This window comes from Pollicipes pollicipes, unplaced genomic scaffold (genome assembly GCF_011947565.3).
Source record: "Pollicipes pollicipes isolate AB1234 unplaced genomic scaffold, Ppol_2.1 Scaffold_4881;HRSCAF=5763_pilon_pilon_pilon, whole genome shotgun sequence".
NCBI lineage: Eukaryota > Metazoa > Arthropoda > Thecostraca > Pollicipedomorpha > Pollicipedidae > Pollicipes > Pollicipes pollicipes.
The window spans coordinates 41,164,371-41,181,039 of record NW_023596576.1 but is presented as its reverse complement, the minus strand read 5'-3'; the positions used below and the strand labels follow the sequence as shown (position 1 = coordinate 41,181,039).

Genomic DNA, 16,669 nt, shown 5'->3' with positions numbered 1-16,669 from the left:
ACGCACATCGGCACAGTTACGCCGGCTGAATCGAGATGAATGAATCGATGTCGTTCCTCGTCATTACGCTAGCCATGGGATTACATTTAAGAAACGGCTATATCCGTTGTAAGCCGGAAACTACGACAGGAATGGATAATTAGACAGCGCGCTTAATTATCACATGCTTCATACTTGACAGCGTGAGAGCCGACCGAAGACGCTGAACCCGACGACCCGCCGCGGAGGTTATTTCGGCCATAAATAACGTGACGAATAGTCATCCGGTAGTTGGACACTGCCACCTGTGTGGCATCCTCGCACGCAGCCCAGCACGGCGCCGCCTCGCCCCCAGCCTCGTCCCCAGCACGGCGTCGCCTCGTCCCCAGCCCGGCGCCGCCTCGTCCCCCAGCCTCGTCCCCAGCCTGGCGCCGCCTCGTCCCCAGCCCGGCACCGCCTCGTCCCCAGCCCGGCGTAGCCTTGTCCCCACCCCGGAGCCGCCTCGTCCCCAGCCCGGCGTAGCCTCGTCCCCAGCCCGGCGCCGCCTCGTCCCCAGCCCGGTGTAGCCTCGTCCCCAGCCCGGCGCCGCCTCGTCCCTCAGCCTCGTCCCCAGCCCGGCGCCGCCTCGTCCCCAGCCCGGTGTAGTCTCGTCCCCAGCCCGGCGTCGCCTCGTCCCCAGCCTAGAGCCGCCTCATCCCCAGCCCGGCGCCGCCTCGCCCGCCGTTAGACACGCGTCGGGGGACGATCGGCCGCCCTCGTCTGAGCGGCGCCGGCCGTTTGCCGCGGCTCGGCTGCCCGACACCGAGAAACGAGCGACATCCGGCGCAGCACCTGCCGGCCGGCGGGCGGCGTCCCCCGCCCCTCCCGGCCCGGCCGGCCCGGCCGGCGCGGCGGGCGCGGCGGCTCACCGCGACACGCCGTAGACGGTCGGCGGCTCGTGCGCCAGGCCGGCCGAGATGGTGGCCAGCGGGTCATCGGTGAGCAGCTGGACGGCCGACGGCGACCGGCGGCCGGTCAGCCAGCCGAGCATGGCCGGCCCGGAGCTAGCGCAGCGGCCGGCCGGGCGTCACCCAGTACGGACGGCGCAGCGGCCGGTACATGTCCGCCATCGCGACCGACCGAGCGGTGCTGGCTGCGGCAGGTCAGGACGTCAGGCTGGCGCAGAGCAAGGCGGATGAGGACGGGGACGAGCGTGGCGGCCCTCACAGCGTCTGATAAACAATGGTCGGGGGATGTGCACACCTCATCAGCGTCAAATGGGCGCAACGAATTCGGTGAAAGGGTACCACGATTCAAAGGGTCAGATTAACGTGACGGCGTGGTACGTGGTCATGGTGCGTGACGGCGAATGAAGCGTGCGATGATCCCGTCACGCCGGCATCCAAAGGTGAACGCGCAAGCTTTGAACTACTAAGGCGCCGCCGCACGCGCATTGTAGGTACTACTTGCTGAGTCTTAATATCAAATATAGGATTTGCGAACATCATTACACTCGCAACATGAGGAGACTGCGGGTCCGCACATTACCGGAGGCACAAACACCTCGAACATATTCAAAACTAAAACAAGCTGCATTCGGTGCCGGAGGTCTCCAGACGTGGCCACTGTGTACAGGCAAAGTGCAGACATCTGTTTGCCCAGCCTGCGGGTTTACAACCCCCTCGTCTGCAGCACTCACCTGTCGACTGCGACGCCGCGCGCCCGACACCCGCCATGGCGTCCGTCCCTCTCGCCCTCCTCCCTCCCGCGAGCACGGCTCACTGCCGGCCGGACGCCGCTCAGTCAGGTGACACGCGCCGCCCGCCCGCCGCCTGGTCACGTGACGCCTCCCGGCGGAGGGGAACAGCGCTGCGATCGGGGGTGAACGGCCGGCGTCCAGCGACGTCGCGAGGGGCGCCGACTTTCCTGGTGCGAGGCAGGACTTCCTGACGGAGCGGGTCAGGGATCGTCTGGAGTTGACGGATACGGCTGAAGCCAAGCGGGGGAGCAAAACGGGGGACAACCCAATAACATATGACAAATGCTGTTCAAGCTCTTCGGATTTCGACCACGTTTTGAATCCCAGGATCGGCTAAGCAGTTAATCGGTAGTTTAACCTTGTACTGCGGTCCTTACCTAAACGGCAGTTGTTCCAGTCTGAATTTGAAGTCTCAGAATAACGAATAACTATCACTGCGCTTGTGGCACAAGAAGAAAAAGGCTCCAGATATCACCGAGGACAAACGACCTGAAAACATGACACAAAACTAAAACAACTTAAAAGTAAAGGCTGGGATGAAACCGCAGAATGTGTGGCGCAGCCAAGGGGCGTCGATTTTCGTATATAGATGTCATGCCGGGCTCATGAACGACATTTTTAACTCATCGCCATGTGCGTTAGTCAAACCGTTTGACGAACTTTACTTTGATGAACTTTCTTTTGATGGACGTCAATTTCTCTCTTTCAATATATGTCACATTTATCAAGTAGTCCTCTCTTAAGTATGAAAGCAGTCATGGACAACATGTAATGCCAATACAGCTTTGTCAGACAATTGTCTTTGCTGAAAGGCTTTGTCTGACCATTGTCTTCGCAAAAAGGCTTTGTCTGATATCAAACTTTTTTTTCTCCCTTATGCCGTAATATTTCAGCAGAAGGTATTTAGAGCCCATTTTAGCCTTGAGGGAGGGCAGGACTTCCATAAGATAAAGCAAAATCGACACCCCTGCCCCCCCCCCTTTCCCCGTGTCCCCAACGTGCCCAGGCTTCCGGCTTTCGGAACGCTGCGCGACAAACAGGGATTCTCACCGCCGGCCTACCCCGACCTTCTGCCGCAGCCGCGCAGCTAGCTCATCTGCCCTGCCGCCAGCGCCGGAAGTCCTTTGTCCGCCAGCTCGCCGCCGGTGGCCGAGATCATCGCGTCGGATCGGTCCGCATCAGGCCGGCTTACTCATACAGAGCGGCGCCGGCGCCGGCCGCGCCGCCGGCGTTGGAGCGTGGCGCCGCCGGCGGCCCGGCAGGTGGAGGCAGAGCACGCTGGGTACGGCCGGCGCCGGCGGCGGCGTGGCCTTGGGCCGGGGCGCGCGGCGGACCGGTGCCGTGCTCGGTCACGCCCGCTGCCCCGCTGGGAACGGCCGCCTCTGGCCAGCTCGCGCCGCCCGGCCGGCCGGGCACGTCCGGTCCGGAGCTCGCCAAACGGTCCGGTCCGGTCCGCCTGAGTCATCCGCCGAACGGTCGTCTGATTCGTGTGAAGGCGCCCGCGTGCGGAACAGCTGACTCCGACTCTGAGCGGGGGTCTGTTCGGCTGACGGGAGGAGGGAATGCCGCGTCTTGCTCGTGCGGGGCGCAGTCCGTCCGGCGCGAGTGGGGAACGGCAGTCTGGCTGATGTGGTGAACAGCGTGTCTGGCGTGTGCGCGGACAGCTCTAGTGTCACTTTAAGAAACTGCCCGCGATGAAATCGGCTGTAAAGAAGTTTGTCTGGACCCGTGCAAAAAGCAGTCTGTTTGACTCGTGTGGGGACAGTCCGTTGTGGTCCTCCTGAGTTGTGTTGCGAACATCAGGCCCCGTCTGGCAAGGGGCAACTCTGCTGACCCGAGCAAGGAACGGTCTGTCGGACTTGGCGTGGGTTCGGCCAGCTCTCCTACAAGTACGAGCTCTATCTAATCAACTGTATGTCTGTAACTGTAACTGTAACTGGGAACGGCCGTACGTCCCTGCAATCGCTCGATGCATGTTTTTGTAATGGGTAATAGTGCTTCAAACGCAGCTCGAGCATGATGTCACCGCCTTGCCTGCCAGCAGCGTCGATTGGGGCATCCGGGCCCGCATGGACATTGTAGCATATTATTATGTCATTGCACGATGACGTAATGGACTGGGAAATGATCCGCCTAGTTTTATTGTTGCACAATGCGCACTAACCGACACCTTAAAGCGGTCGCCGATCACTACCGTACACATGAAGGCACTTAATGTAAGCATGGCATATAGACGACACAGCTATGGCACGGAGCAATGCACGTACATACTTAGCGATCGGTTTAACAGGCTTTCAGGTTCCAGGCTAACAGGTTTCCAATGGCGTATATCAGGCTGAATGAGTTCATGCAGCTGCTTTTCAGCTAACTGGTCGCATTATTCCACCATTGAAGCAGCATTGTAGTCTGAATCATGATCATAGGTGAACATTTTGGAGTTGTAGTCGTCCTCATACTCTTCGTCGGGAACGCCGAAGGTCACGACCTGCAGCAGTGTGCGGTGCGTCATCAGCAAAACATACCGCGCTCGTGCACGAGCTGCGGACCGCTGCCGCCCAGCCTACTCTCCGATCAGGAACTCACGATCGGAAATGCGGATGCAAAACTGATCTGATCGGTACTGGAGCACAGGGAACCAAACGACACGCTACAACGTTTCGTGTAAACTTGTAGAGCGAGAGAGAGAGGGAGAGAGAGAGAGAGGAGGGAGAGTTTAAGTTCACTTGTAGGATAATATACCAGTACGATTATGCTTATGCTTAAGCACACAGTAGGATTCGTGGGGCCCTGTTCTTACATACGAAGTGCTTCCATAAAGGCTGCCGCATGTCATCGCCACTCAACACGTGTTTGTAGAAAACCACTGCCGCCAAACTTGATCTTGTAAAACACTGCAGACCTTGGGATTTTCGCCGTTAGATCCGGGACGTCTTGTTCTGGTCAGGCTGTATTGCTTGAAGTCGAAAACCGGTGATATTCCAATGGCGCCCATCACGCTCTCACTGAAATCATCGCCATTATGACGTCAGAGGTGAGTGTGACGCCGCACGCCCCGCTGGAATACATCGAACAGCTCACTCAAAAAGCTTGGCAGAAAACCAGCACCAGCGACGCATTTCAGTGTTCCAATTTGTAACAGGTATCACTTAGTAAAGGCGGCTTCGTTAAGTTTTACTTGTCTATGCGGATTACATCATGGTGACCATCCTTATGAATTACGATAGTATACTTACTGAGCAATCTAAATCGCTCTCCCGAAATTCCAACGCGGGTTTGGCAGCTTTAAGTGCTGGGTCGACAGAAATATACATTCAAAGTTCCTATTTTCTATTTCTATAAGCTCAGAGCTCTTATCATTCGCATTAGAGTCCAATCACCTAACGACCTTCAGTATGCCTGGAGATACTGGCTAAATGACGTCATGGTGCTGAAAAACGGTTACATTTGCGGGACTCAACGTTTCGAACTGCACTCATCCTCAGGCCTCGTTATAGTCAAGAGTGATGAGCGCAGTGTGTCGTAAATTGAGTACCGCCAATGGAGTCATTGCTTAGCACTATACCGTCGTCTAACCAGTACCTCCTGGTGTATCGAAAGCCGTGAGCTTCTGGTGCATCGAAAACCGTGAAATCAGGACTAAAACTCAACACCATCATGCCGAAAAACGAGTGAAACGAAAAACTGAGGGACTTTCCTTCTTACATCAAGACAAATATGCTTAAAGATTGCAGACATATCTAGTGTCGCTTTTCAGTCGGGTAGTTCTTTTCAGAAGTAGCAGTATTTGGAATGCTCAGGATTTGTTCGTGTCCAAACAGCCAACACGCCGACAGTGACACGCGCAGCCCCGCAGGGTCCGTGCTCCGTGCTCCGTGCTCCACGCGGGGTCCGTGCTCCTGCAGAATGCTTACGCATACTCCGAGTAAGGCGCGCCCACGGCCATCACTGGGTTGCCATTGATGTGGAACCTCCAGGTTCCCTGATGCTCGCCTCGCACATCCGTATCCCACAAACCCAGGCACTGTGGACAAAGGCACGCATGCTGCTCAAATTGATAAGGTGTTAGACGATACACACCATTGGCTCGGTATGGTAAGCGTACTCCGTAGCGTTGACACCGCGCCGTTAACTTGAAAAAACACCGCAAACAAACGGATGCACGTATGGAAGTTTTCAACATCATGTATTATCACAGACCACAGTACATACAAGCCCTGAACAATCGGAACACCTTTGAAAGGCTGCAATACGTGGTGCAGAATTTTTTCGTCACTCCAAACCATTCCATGGATACGTGGCTTACGGCATTCAGGAGCTATAGCTTATCATTACCGAAATGTAGCCAACGCTGTGAAATCACCATGGCTGTAAAAGCCTTCCAAAAACCGAGAAGCCTCTCAGTGAAATCAACTTCTTTCATGCAACGTAATAGGCTAATGTTAAACTTACACGAGAAGGGGGCAGCCACGGATCTTGCCTCCCCCCACCCTCCCCACTCACTGTCCCGAGGCTTATACAGCCCGCTGCCAAAAACACCTCGTGAAGACTAACAAAGCGTTGTCTGCCCGATGTCTTAATGATCTCTGGAGTCAGCCGGGTGAGACGGTGGCAGCGCGGGTCAGTGACGCGTGAACGTTCCGCGCCACAGACCCCGTCCACGGAGGACTGACCGCGCTCCCGGCCCGCCCCACACCCTCCCCTGTCTGAGCTGCAGATCAGCGAGCCACCGCTGGGAGCACCCCACACCCTGTCCCTTCTGAACTGCAGACGAGCGAGCCACTGCTGGGAGCACCCCACACCCTGCCCCGTCTGAGCTGCAGACCAGCGAGCCACCGCTGGGAACACCCCACACCCTCCCCTGTCTGAGATGCAGACCAGCGAGCCACCGCTGGGAGCACCCCACACCCTCCCCTGTCTGAACTGCAGACCAGCGAGCCGCCGCTGGGAGCACCCCACACCCTGCCCTGTCTGAGCTGCAGACCAGCGAGCCACCGCTGGGAGCACCCCACACCCTGTCCGTTCTGAACTGCAGACCAGCGAGCCGCCGCTGGGAGCACCCTACACCCTGCCCTGTCTGAGCTGCAGACCAGCGAGTCATTGCTGGGGGAACCCCACGCCCTGTCCCGTCTGAGCTGCAGACCAGCGAGTCATTGCTGGGGGAACCCCACGCCCTGTCCCGTCTGAGCTGCAGACGAGTGAGCCGCCGCTGGGAGCGCCCTACACCCTGCCCTGTCTGAGCTGAAGACCAGCGAGTCATTGCTGGGGGAACCCCACGCCCCGTCCCGTCTGGGCTGCAGACCAGCGAGTCATTGCTGGGGAACCCCACACCCTGTCCCGTCTGAGCCGCAGACGAGTGAGCCGCCGCTGGGAGCACCCTACACCCTGTCCCGTCTGGGCTGCAGACCAGCGAGTCATTGCTGGGGGCAGCCCACGCCCTGTCCCGTCTGAGCTGCAGACCAGCGAGTCATTGCTGGAGGAACCCCACACCCTGTCCCGTCTGAGCTGCAGACCAGCGAGTCATTGCTAGGAGCGCCCTCTAACGGTCAGCTGGTGAGGAAGGTACCGAGTACACGGGAAAACGGAGGTCACGTGTGGAAACAGCGCGCGCGCAAGCACGGTAGCTTACCGTCAGTACGTTCTGTATGGCGGCACGGTCGTAAGCGTGTTTCATTTCAAAAATGATCACGTAGGTTTTCTTCCTCTCCTGTAAAAGAACAAACGGCGCTCGACAGCACAGTGCAATTCTCGGATAGACAGGACGAGCCTTTGACGAGTAAAACACACGTCAACTGTCAATGCACGAGCGAACGCTGCCAGAGGGTCTCAGGTCCGGCACACATTTGGGCATATATCACAAATCAGATCGGTGGAAATGCCGGACAAGACGCATGGAGATGTAATTTTCAGCACGTTCTACGTAACTTTCATGAAACGGCAAGCTGCTCAGTTCCCAGTTTCCCTGTCGTGCGGCCCATAGCCCAGCGGACAGCTGGAAGGTGCGTCATTTTGGGCTGCCAATGATGCGGAGACGTTCATACCACAGTCTACTGCCTCCCGCAGAGTAGATGGACGGAAGCCATGCATACACTTCTCGTATCCCATACGGCACGTATTTCGGTAGATGCATCCGCCGAGATGACGTCATGAGAGCCAGAAAATTATCACTTGCATCGTCACCGCTACCAGGGCACAGAGGGAGACATGGCCTGATGAGAAGCAATCATCAGTGGAAAATATCCTTGTTTTTTAGTCCCTTTTTGGCCCTCCAGACCATGAGATTGGTTAGTTTATAACCTTTCTGCAGTTTCTGCGATTGTCGCTGAGTTTTCAAAAGCCATAAATTATCAATACTTGAACCATTTTGATCACACGTATTTATCTGAGGCCGTGTGGACAGATTTACGCCACAGTTGTTTCAGTATTTGCCTGGGAGAGGTGTGACTGAATGGTTTATTTTACTCCAATGAGACAGTTCATGTTCAACTCTAACGTGTTGACCCATCTATAATGACCCAATTCCCTGTCGAATACTATGAGGCTGTTATGAAGACCCACTTCTTCCCTGGCATGTTCGCATCACCTTATACGCCGCCAGTCGAGTTTTCGGCGAAGCACGCCATTAAAACAGAGGAGGTTTTACATGGAAGACGACATTTTTGAGAGCTTGCTGGCTACGAAACTCTAGCTTGATAAGCTTCCATCTGTCATAATGAGCCCGTTATGCCTGTCACCTGCCACCATTCATGCTTGCTGCTTCAGAAGTGACCCAGGTCTCTCCCCCGCACGTCACCAGTCTCCGTCACCGTACGTCACCAGTCTCCGTCACCGCACGTCACCAGTCTCCGTCACCGTACGTCACCAGTCTCCGTCACCGTACGTCACCAGTCACCGAGACTCACCTCGGGGTCCTCCGTCACGGGGAACATATCGAAGCATGTCCGGTAGTAAACCTTCCCAGGCGGCAGGCGGAGGTTCTTCTGGATCATCTCGTACATAGCTCTCCTGTAGTTTGGGTAAGTCATGCTGGAACAGAATATACTTTAGTCCGCACGCTCCAGCACCGACGGGGATAAGATTGGGTTGGAGCAGCCATCCGTTCTTCAACAGGATAATTCAACCGTGCGTTCTCCTGGCTGGGGTATAAAGATCTTCACTTCACTACCACGGCACAGTTAGATAGATGTGTGGCTTTTTTAATCATTTTTAAGCGTGGCAGTAACCAGGAAATCAATCGGTCGATCGGGCGCCATGTTGTCTTGGGTATAAGCTGTCCAAATGCTTCTTTATGCTTGAATGACTTTTGTCACCAATAATCCGCTAAATGGTACATTAAGAGTTCAATGTTATTTCTGGCATCATGTACCCAACAGTCCCATGTCGGGGTTGTGGATCCCATTCGGATCCCATGCTGGGCCGAGGCTGTGACGGAGGTGCAGCTTCGCATCTGAGCTGCACCGCTCCACATGTCTCGACCGACCTGGTGACCTTGTACAGCTCAACATCAGGTGGTGTGTCCCGAACGACCTGGTGACCCTGCACGGTCGGACACCGGGTGTGTCCCGACCGACCTGGTGACATTAAATAGCCCAACATCGGGCAGTGTGTCCCGACCAATCTGTTGACCTTGCACAGCTCAACATCGAGCAGTGTGTCCCGACCAACCTGGTGACCTTGCACAGCTCAGCGTCGGGCAGCGTGTCCCGACCAACCTGGTGACCTTGCACAGCTCAACATCGGGCAGTGTGCATCGACTGACCTAGAGACATTGTACAGCTCGACATCCGGCAGCGTGTTGAGTGACTTGTCGGAGAAGTACTGCAGCTGCAGGAAGCTGTACACGTGGCCGCCGAGGTAGGCGAAGTGGTAGGTGCGCGACACGTCCGGGATGATACACTCCCGGTACAGCGACACTACTTCAGTGCGGAACCACATGTCCCAGTCCCAGTCCTGTCGGAAGACGGGCAGACTGCGGATGGAGGGGCAGGGGGCGGGAAAGGGGGGGGGGCGGACATGTTGGGATGGCGACAGCAGACCCACAACTTCTAACGGTCAGTCAGAGACGACGGCACAACCATTGCTCACTGTGTGCGAGAGCGGACGGCAGAAACGTGTTGAAGGGGGACACCGGCGATGCGTGCCCTATTATAATTTGCTACATGTGGTAGTACGATGTGACAAACGCCATCAGTCAAAATAAAATTGGAAAGACCCTTAAGAGTCCTTGAATTAAAGCATAGCATGTTGTCAAACATTACGCACGGAATTTACCGAGCTTTTAACATTGGGTGAAATGAGCGCCATTTGCATTGTGTTTTTTTTGTTGTTGTTGCTTTTTTGTTAGAAAATGAGATGCACTCTAGATTGGGGCGCGGGGGGGATAGCGACATCTGACATACGCCCTTTGTGAACAGTGCGCAATTTCACACACACACATCCCTTTTTCGTACCATTATTTTGCTGCCTCCAACAAGTCAGCTTTTTCTATATCGGTTGATTCTTCCGGGGTTGGCTTTTCATAGTTACATCATAAAAGATTGGCAACGACCTCAACCCAGTAAATAGACATCCCTTGTTGCAATGCCTCCCAGCCTCAGTAGCTCATTGGCTCATTCGGAATGGAATCATGGCACGCCTTATCTGAGTCTAATGGGACTAATTCGCAACATCCGCGCACGCGTTGGTCTTAGTTGAACGCCCGTATCTTTATTTGATAAAAGACCGATAACGGTAAATTTACGTTCATTGGGGCAAAAACCAACAAATGTCTAAATTTTATTGAAAAGAGTGTGGCATCATTATGTTAGCACTAACTTCATGTCTATATCAACCGTCTACCGGTAGCATCAATACACAGGGACCTAATTTTGAACGAGATCTGAAATGTGCAAAAAAATGGGATGAGCAGGAACAAAGCCCTTGTTATGTTATCAGGATAATCAGAACAGCCGTGCATGCTTACTCCGGATTTTTTTCGTCGTCATGAACGTGCTTGTCCGTCATTTGGCGTTTGCGGAACTTAATGTTTTGGTCCGTAGATCTAAATCCGCAAACTTGAAATAGCGATACGCCACGTGATAACCAAACAAAAGTTTCCAGAGTAACGTTTTCCGATCTTTTTGATAGTCATGCCGATAAATGATAAGCTTCGCCATTGTTTATTTCATTGCCGTGCACTTCCAATTTAGTGCCGCACTGGGCTCTTGTTTAAAAATGGTGACGTTAAAAGGGCTGCTGTAGGCATCAGAACCCAGAGCACACCCGACGACCTCGGCTAGCATAAGCCAAGGCATCGGGCCAAATGTGTTCCTTACCTTCCAGTCCGCTTTCCACGCCGGCATCATTTCGCCCATCAGTACTGATTTCTTCATCATCCACCCCAGGCCGGGGAAATAGGAAGTCCTGCAAAAGGAAGCAAATTTAAGCCATCGTAGCGAGCATTGGCATGTGCTTGTTTAATTGGCGGAGTGGATATTTTGCGACGCATGCGACTTGGGTTATAACAGGGACTGTGTCACATTTGGATGCGGTTTTGAACTGATGTAGCTGTTTTCGAGATCGTGCAGCCTATTTCGCGTCGCCATTTAAAAGTGGACCAAGACATTCACAACGTCATAGAGATGTCACACGAATGCCCCTCCTCATTGTTTGTGTTATGCTCGTCGTCAAGATAAAATCATGGCCGCTGTAATATTTGTTTTGCCGTAATGTAGCGAGAAAATGTCCAAACGACAGAAAGCAATTGGCCGGCAGACATTTCGAGCTGCCGATAGAATGTCACGATCACGAGTTGCTGTCTTTAATGACCACAGGCATTTGGGCAATTACTTGTCATGACGGACGTGCGCCCAATAATCGGCTTTCTTAGGAAACGCTCATAAATATAATTTTTAAAAAAAATTCTTACCGCGGAATATACAAGAACCTCACGGGAAAAGCCACAAAACAGGCACACATAACATCCGTAAATAAATTCCCCCCCACACACGCACACACACACACACACACACACACACACACACACACACACACACACACACACACACACACACACACACACACACACACACACACACACACACACACACACACACACACACACACACACACACACACACACACACACACACACACACACACACACACACACACACACACACACACACACACACACACACACACACACACACACACACACACACACACACACACACACACACACACACCACACACACACACACACACACACACACACACACACACACACACACACACACACACCACACACACACACACACACACACACACACACACACACACACACACACACACACACAGACCAGTGTCGCCGCCTTGCGGTGCATAGAAATACCACAAGTGAGTCACGCAATCCGCTACAACGGCAACTCTGATACAGCACTTTGGCAGCGGCTCTCACGTCACACGAACGTTCCGTAATGAAATAACGACGCATTGAAAAGCAGATTTACCAATTTGGTAAGTTTGGTTAGCTAGAGTCGCCTTCCCTCCAAAAAGCATATCTATACTTAAAAGTGAGCATGTTGTAAGGGACAGGTTTATATTCTTTATCCGGAGATGGCGGAGGTGATTTAGGACTGGTGTTCTTGGTCACAATAACAGGGTGAATAAAAATTCATCACAGTGGAATCGACCATAAAAGATTGGCTAGGTGTGGAACCACTGACAAATTTCGAGGTCAATCAAGACCGCATCCCCTGCTAAAACAACCGAATGGTGCAGCTTTGGCTCGATGGAGCACTCGCATCACATGCAACCACTACGCTTCACTGGCGGCTTAATCGGATAAAATTTTAAGCGGATTAGAAGTAGATTTCAAACTCTTATTTCACTGCGCTAGTGCAATCCGTGTGCATCCGGTGGCGACGTCGCTATCCAATCACCGCCGACGGGTATCGAATTTAACCATTCCTTTCGCTGAGTCCGGCCGATGGCCGACGGCAAGCGTTGCGGACGAACGGAAACGGGCGTGTACAGACGCGGTGCCGACCGGGTTCCAGGACGGTTAGAAGGCTGGCTTTGATGGCCATACGGTCTGGGTGACGTAGCGCAGGTAACGGTAGATAAAATGATATTCATGCGGTATACAGCCGCTGTGCGGTTTCTGGTTAATTTTTTCAAGTGCGCGGGATTGCACTGGAAAATAGTATTCACATTTTTGTTTAGAACACGTTGAGCTTTCCAGGCCCATTGTTTACTAGAGCCTTGCCGAGGTACTCCTCATTAAGATGCCGTCTTCAACTGTTCATTTGAGCCCACACTGAGACGGGAAGCTGAGTACCACACATGCTGGACATTCCAGCTCGGCTTGAATGCAATGGAGTCCCCCAATATTGTAACGCACAGGGTCTCCATTCTCACACATATGCTCTTTAATGCCGCTCGCCGGAAGCCGGCATCATGCTAGTCCACCTGGAGAACGTTTGGTAGATGACGAGAATGGTGGCTGCAGAAACGGCGTTGCTCAGAGGAAGGATGTCGTGCTGACCTGTACAGCAGGGCTGGGTCCTTGGAGCTGTGTCTGTAGCTGTTGTCATTCCAGGCGGACACGCAGTACAGCGTCACGTCCTCGTCCAGCAGCGGTGCGGTCTGGGCGAAGTAGCTGAAAACAAATACGCATTTGCTTCCGAAAACAGCGTCAGGTTGTAAAACAGCGCAATGTAACGCGTGCAGTATTAGCTCTTCACCGAGTTCATTTAATGTGGTCTTTATGACGCGTCACGAACTCCAGCACCTTTTGCATGCCGCTATCATATATTGATCAGAAATCAAAATGACATGAGTAAAAAAGCTCAATGCACTAAATCCTGACCAGGTGACACGCCTTTAAAACTGACTTAGTAGCTACACCTGTTGAGGGTCAAATTCTGACCTGATGAAGTCGGGTGACACATAGAGATCGTCTTCAAGGACGATCATTTTGTCAGCGTCCGGAAACAGCTCGAACGATGTCCGTATGGCGTTCTTCATGTTCATGCTGATCTTGGCGCTCTGGAAAACGACACTTTATGTGATCATTTACTGCTGTGATTGCTTTTTTATTCACACACTTCACCAGGACCAAATAAAGTGTGATGATCTTGCTTGCGTCGTATTCCTTCACACATGTCATGTTCTTATTTTCTCTGTCATGTTCCTGAAGTGCATGCCAACCCTAAATACTCCGCGTTCGCTGCAACATGTGGCAGCCCTCCTAATCGATAAACAGCAGTGAAGACGCGCCTGTGACCCCGGAGACAGCCACTTCTTCCGAGGTGCGGGCCGACCGCCTGACCGCGCCAGCGAGCACAGACTCCCACCCCAGGAACAGGGCTCAATTCCCTGAATACAGCATCCGGCAGTCGAGTGCGTCGTAACCCCCAATGGGAACGACGGAGTCCCACCCACCCCACCTCATCCCGGACGCGGCGTGGAGTCTGCCTCTGCGGAGGCGGGAGGGGGGAGGAGGGGGGGGGGGGGGTGACCGTGGAATCTGCCTCTGCGGCGGCCGGAGGGTGACCGCGGAGTTTGCCTCTGCGGCGGGGGAACCACGGGGTCTGCCTCTGCGTCGGCGGGTGGGGGGGGGGGGGGGGAGGCGGGGTGGCCGCGTGACCTAACCTGCCTGTCGACTGCCATCGTCTGCACCACCACCCGCACGTCCAGCAGCGCGGCCAGCTCCAGGATCTGGTCGTGGTAGTCTTGAATGAAGATGGTCAGCCGGGTGCGGTTCAGACCGCGGTTGGGCAGCAGCGTCTGCAACATGCTGGGGAGCCTCGTGGTCACTCGGTTGCCCCCTGCGCTCATATCAGATGCGGATACACGGGCGAGCGGCCAAACAAGGCGTGTCATGTGCTGTCATGAGACACGGACCGAGGGCCATAACAACGGACAAACTCGTCCTCTTACCCGCGCTTCTAACTTCGCCGCACAGTGCTCATGTCGCGGCAGTCCGGCGTCGTTCACAGCGCCCAACCAGACCGACAAAAGACAAAACAAAGTCATCCGTTGCGCCATGAAAAGCTATTCTATGCTTGCAGCCGTGTGTTAAAAACGGAATTCATTGGTCGTTCACAGTTGTCCTTCTCGTAAATGAATGCGTTTGAACAAGGCCCATTCTAATGCGCTTAAATATGCCCCGGCACACTCCCTAGAACTTCATTCCATATCCCTTAAGTCTGCTGACGTTTCCGGTATGTTTGCAGTATGTTTGCAGTTTCCGGTATGTTTCCGGTATGTTTGCTGATCATTGTAGGCCAGCTTGCTGAAAGCTGGCCTATCTGATTGGCTGGACGGCGGTCTACTAACCGGTAGAGGTACGTTCCCCGGTCGCCCCCTAGCACAGCGATCGGGTACGGGAACGTCCGGTTGTGAAGGAGCTGAAGTGGACACAGCGCGGTCAGAGAGCCGTTCAACAACAAAGAGACAACGTATCCTCAGGACACAACCGCGAGATAGCAGTGGGATTCTCCTCGCCCAGCTGTCCATTCCAATGTCCGAATGCATCTCCAGTCAAACCATACTGTCATACGACCCGCGGATTAACGCCGCGGAAAGTTTCGTTCATGTATTTCCCGGATGCTGATTGGCATATGGTACGCCTTCTAAGCGGCGTGTGGTGTGGTGCCTGTCTGGCCGGCCCGCCCGAGCTGAGCTGCAGGCGGCCCTCGGGCGGCCTGGGCGGCGCCGCTCACCGGCCGGAACGGGTAGTGCAACGGGTCGGGGTCGGAGCAGTTACACAGGTGGCCGAAGCCCTCGTGCTTGTCGCAGAAGAGCGTCCTCTGACGGGCCTTGATCCCGTGCGGCCAGGCGCACGGCTCGCCTGTCGGTCAGCGACACACCGACGGTGTTTGGACCGGCAGCAAGCACACAGGGGTGGGCGGCTGAAGTGTTGAGGAGGCTGCGGACCAGTGCCGGCTCATATAATCTGGCTTGCATTGATATCCTTAGACATGTTCGTAAGGTACAAGCTGTTTTCTTTCGCAGTGGTTTCAAGTACTCGAGATTAGTTCCTCGCTCTCAATGTTGCCAGGCTGCATTCCAGACATGATGCATCGCTCCTCATACCGCGTGAATCAAATATGAAAGGCGGCTCTGTAACCGTGATTCAATTTGTGACGCCGCTGTGCCGCTGTCAGCCGAGTGAGAGGCTGAGCCCATCTAGAGGGGCGATTGTGTATCGACACATAGAAACAATACATACGGTTCCAAAATCTGGTAATGGGGCAACAGCCGTGGGCATGAAATGGGCATGTGCCGTGCACAACGTCGATAGTCTTAAGGAAGGGAAGGGAAACCATCTTCAGGCATGTCAACATTCTCCAATCTAATAAGCAGTACATGGTCTGTTGGCCTGCACATCCGAACGGTTTTGCTTACCAGACTGACCGAACTAGCTTAAATGATCGATCTGATTTGTGCATCGAATGCAATTATTATTTATACCATCATCCTTCCCTAGCGTATATGTACAATGGTATATATGTATATATATGTATATATATATATATATATATAGAGATATATATATGCAATGGTATATATATACATATATATATATATATATATATATATATATACCATTGTACATATATACATTACGTGCTCAGCACACCAGACGAAGGTGATATACCAAACAATTCTTCTATCCGTGTTGTCGACATTTCTCATTTCAATCCTTCCGTAACATTAGAACTGCTTCGTCATTTCACTGGTCTGGCGTGCCTGACGGACATAGCCGCCGAAGCCGTCCAAACGGCCGTGCCGACCCGACCCATTCGACACGCCTGAAGCCCGTCCGGCCCGGCCCGCCGCGCTCCGAGCGCCACCTACCGAGCGCCGGGGTCGCCGGAACGTCGACCGTCAGCAGCAGCGGCTCGCTTGGCTCGACGCCGAGCTTGCGGCGGGCGACGGCCTCGGCGAGCGTGGCGCCGCCCTGGC

At 54.0% G+C, this 16,669-nt stretch overlaps 1 protein-coding gene across 1 annotated transcript; it reads right to left on the bottom strand.

Annotated features, from left to right (window-relative positions):
* Positions 1 to 3,853: 3,853 nt before the first annotated feature.
* LOC119101440 (protein O-linked-mannose beta-1,2-N-acetylglucosaminyltransferase 1) lies at positions 3,854 to 16,637 on the bottom strand. The gene is made up of 13 exons (XM_037224780.1): positions 16,562 to 16,637; positions 15,424 to 15,551; positions 15,038 to 15,108; positions 14,351 to 14,495; positions 13,626 to 13,744; positions 13,242 to 13,355; positions 11,029 to 11,116; positions 9,474 to 9,664; positions 8,617 to 8,740; positions 7,344 to 7,421; positions 5,629 to 5,738; positions 4,617 to 4,719; positions 3,854 to 4,202 (listed from the first exon to the last, which is right to left on the bottom strand). The coding sequence occupies exons 4-13, from the start codon at positions 14,492 to 14,494 to the stop codon at positions 4,095 to 4,097; spliced, it is 1,179 nt and encodes a 392-aa protein (XP_037080675.1). The 5' UTR covers position 14,495; positions 15,038 to 15,108; positions 15,424 to 15,551; positions 16,562 to 16,637; the 3' UTR covers positions 3,854 to 4,094.
* Between the last annotated feature and the right edge of the window lie 32 nt (positions 16,638 to 16,669).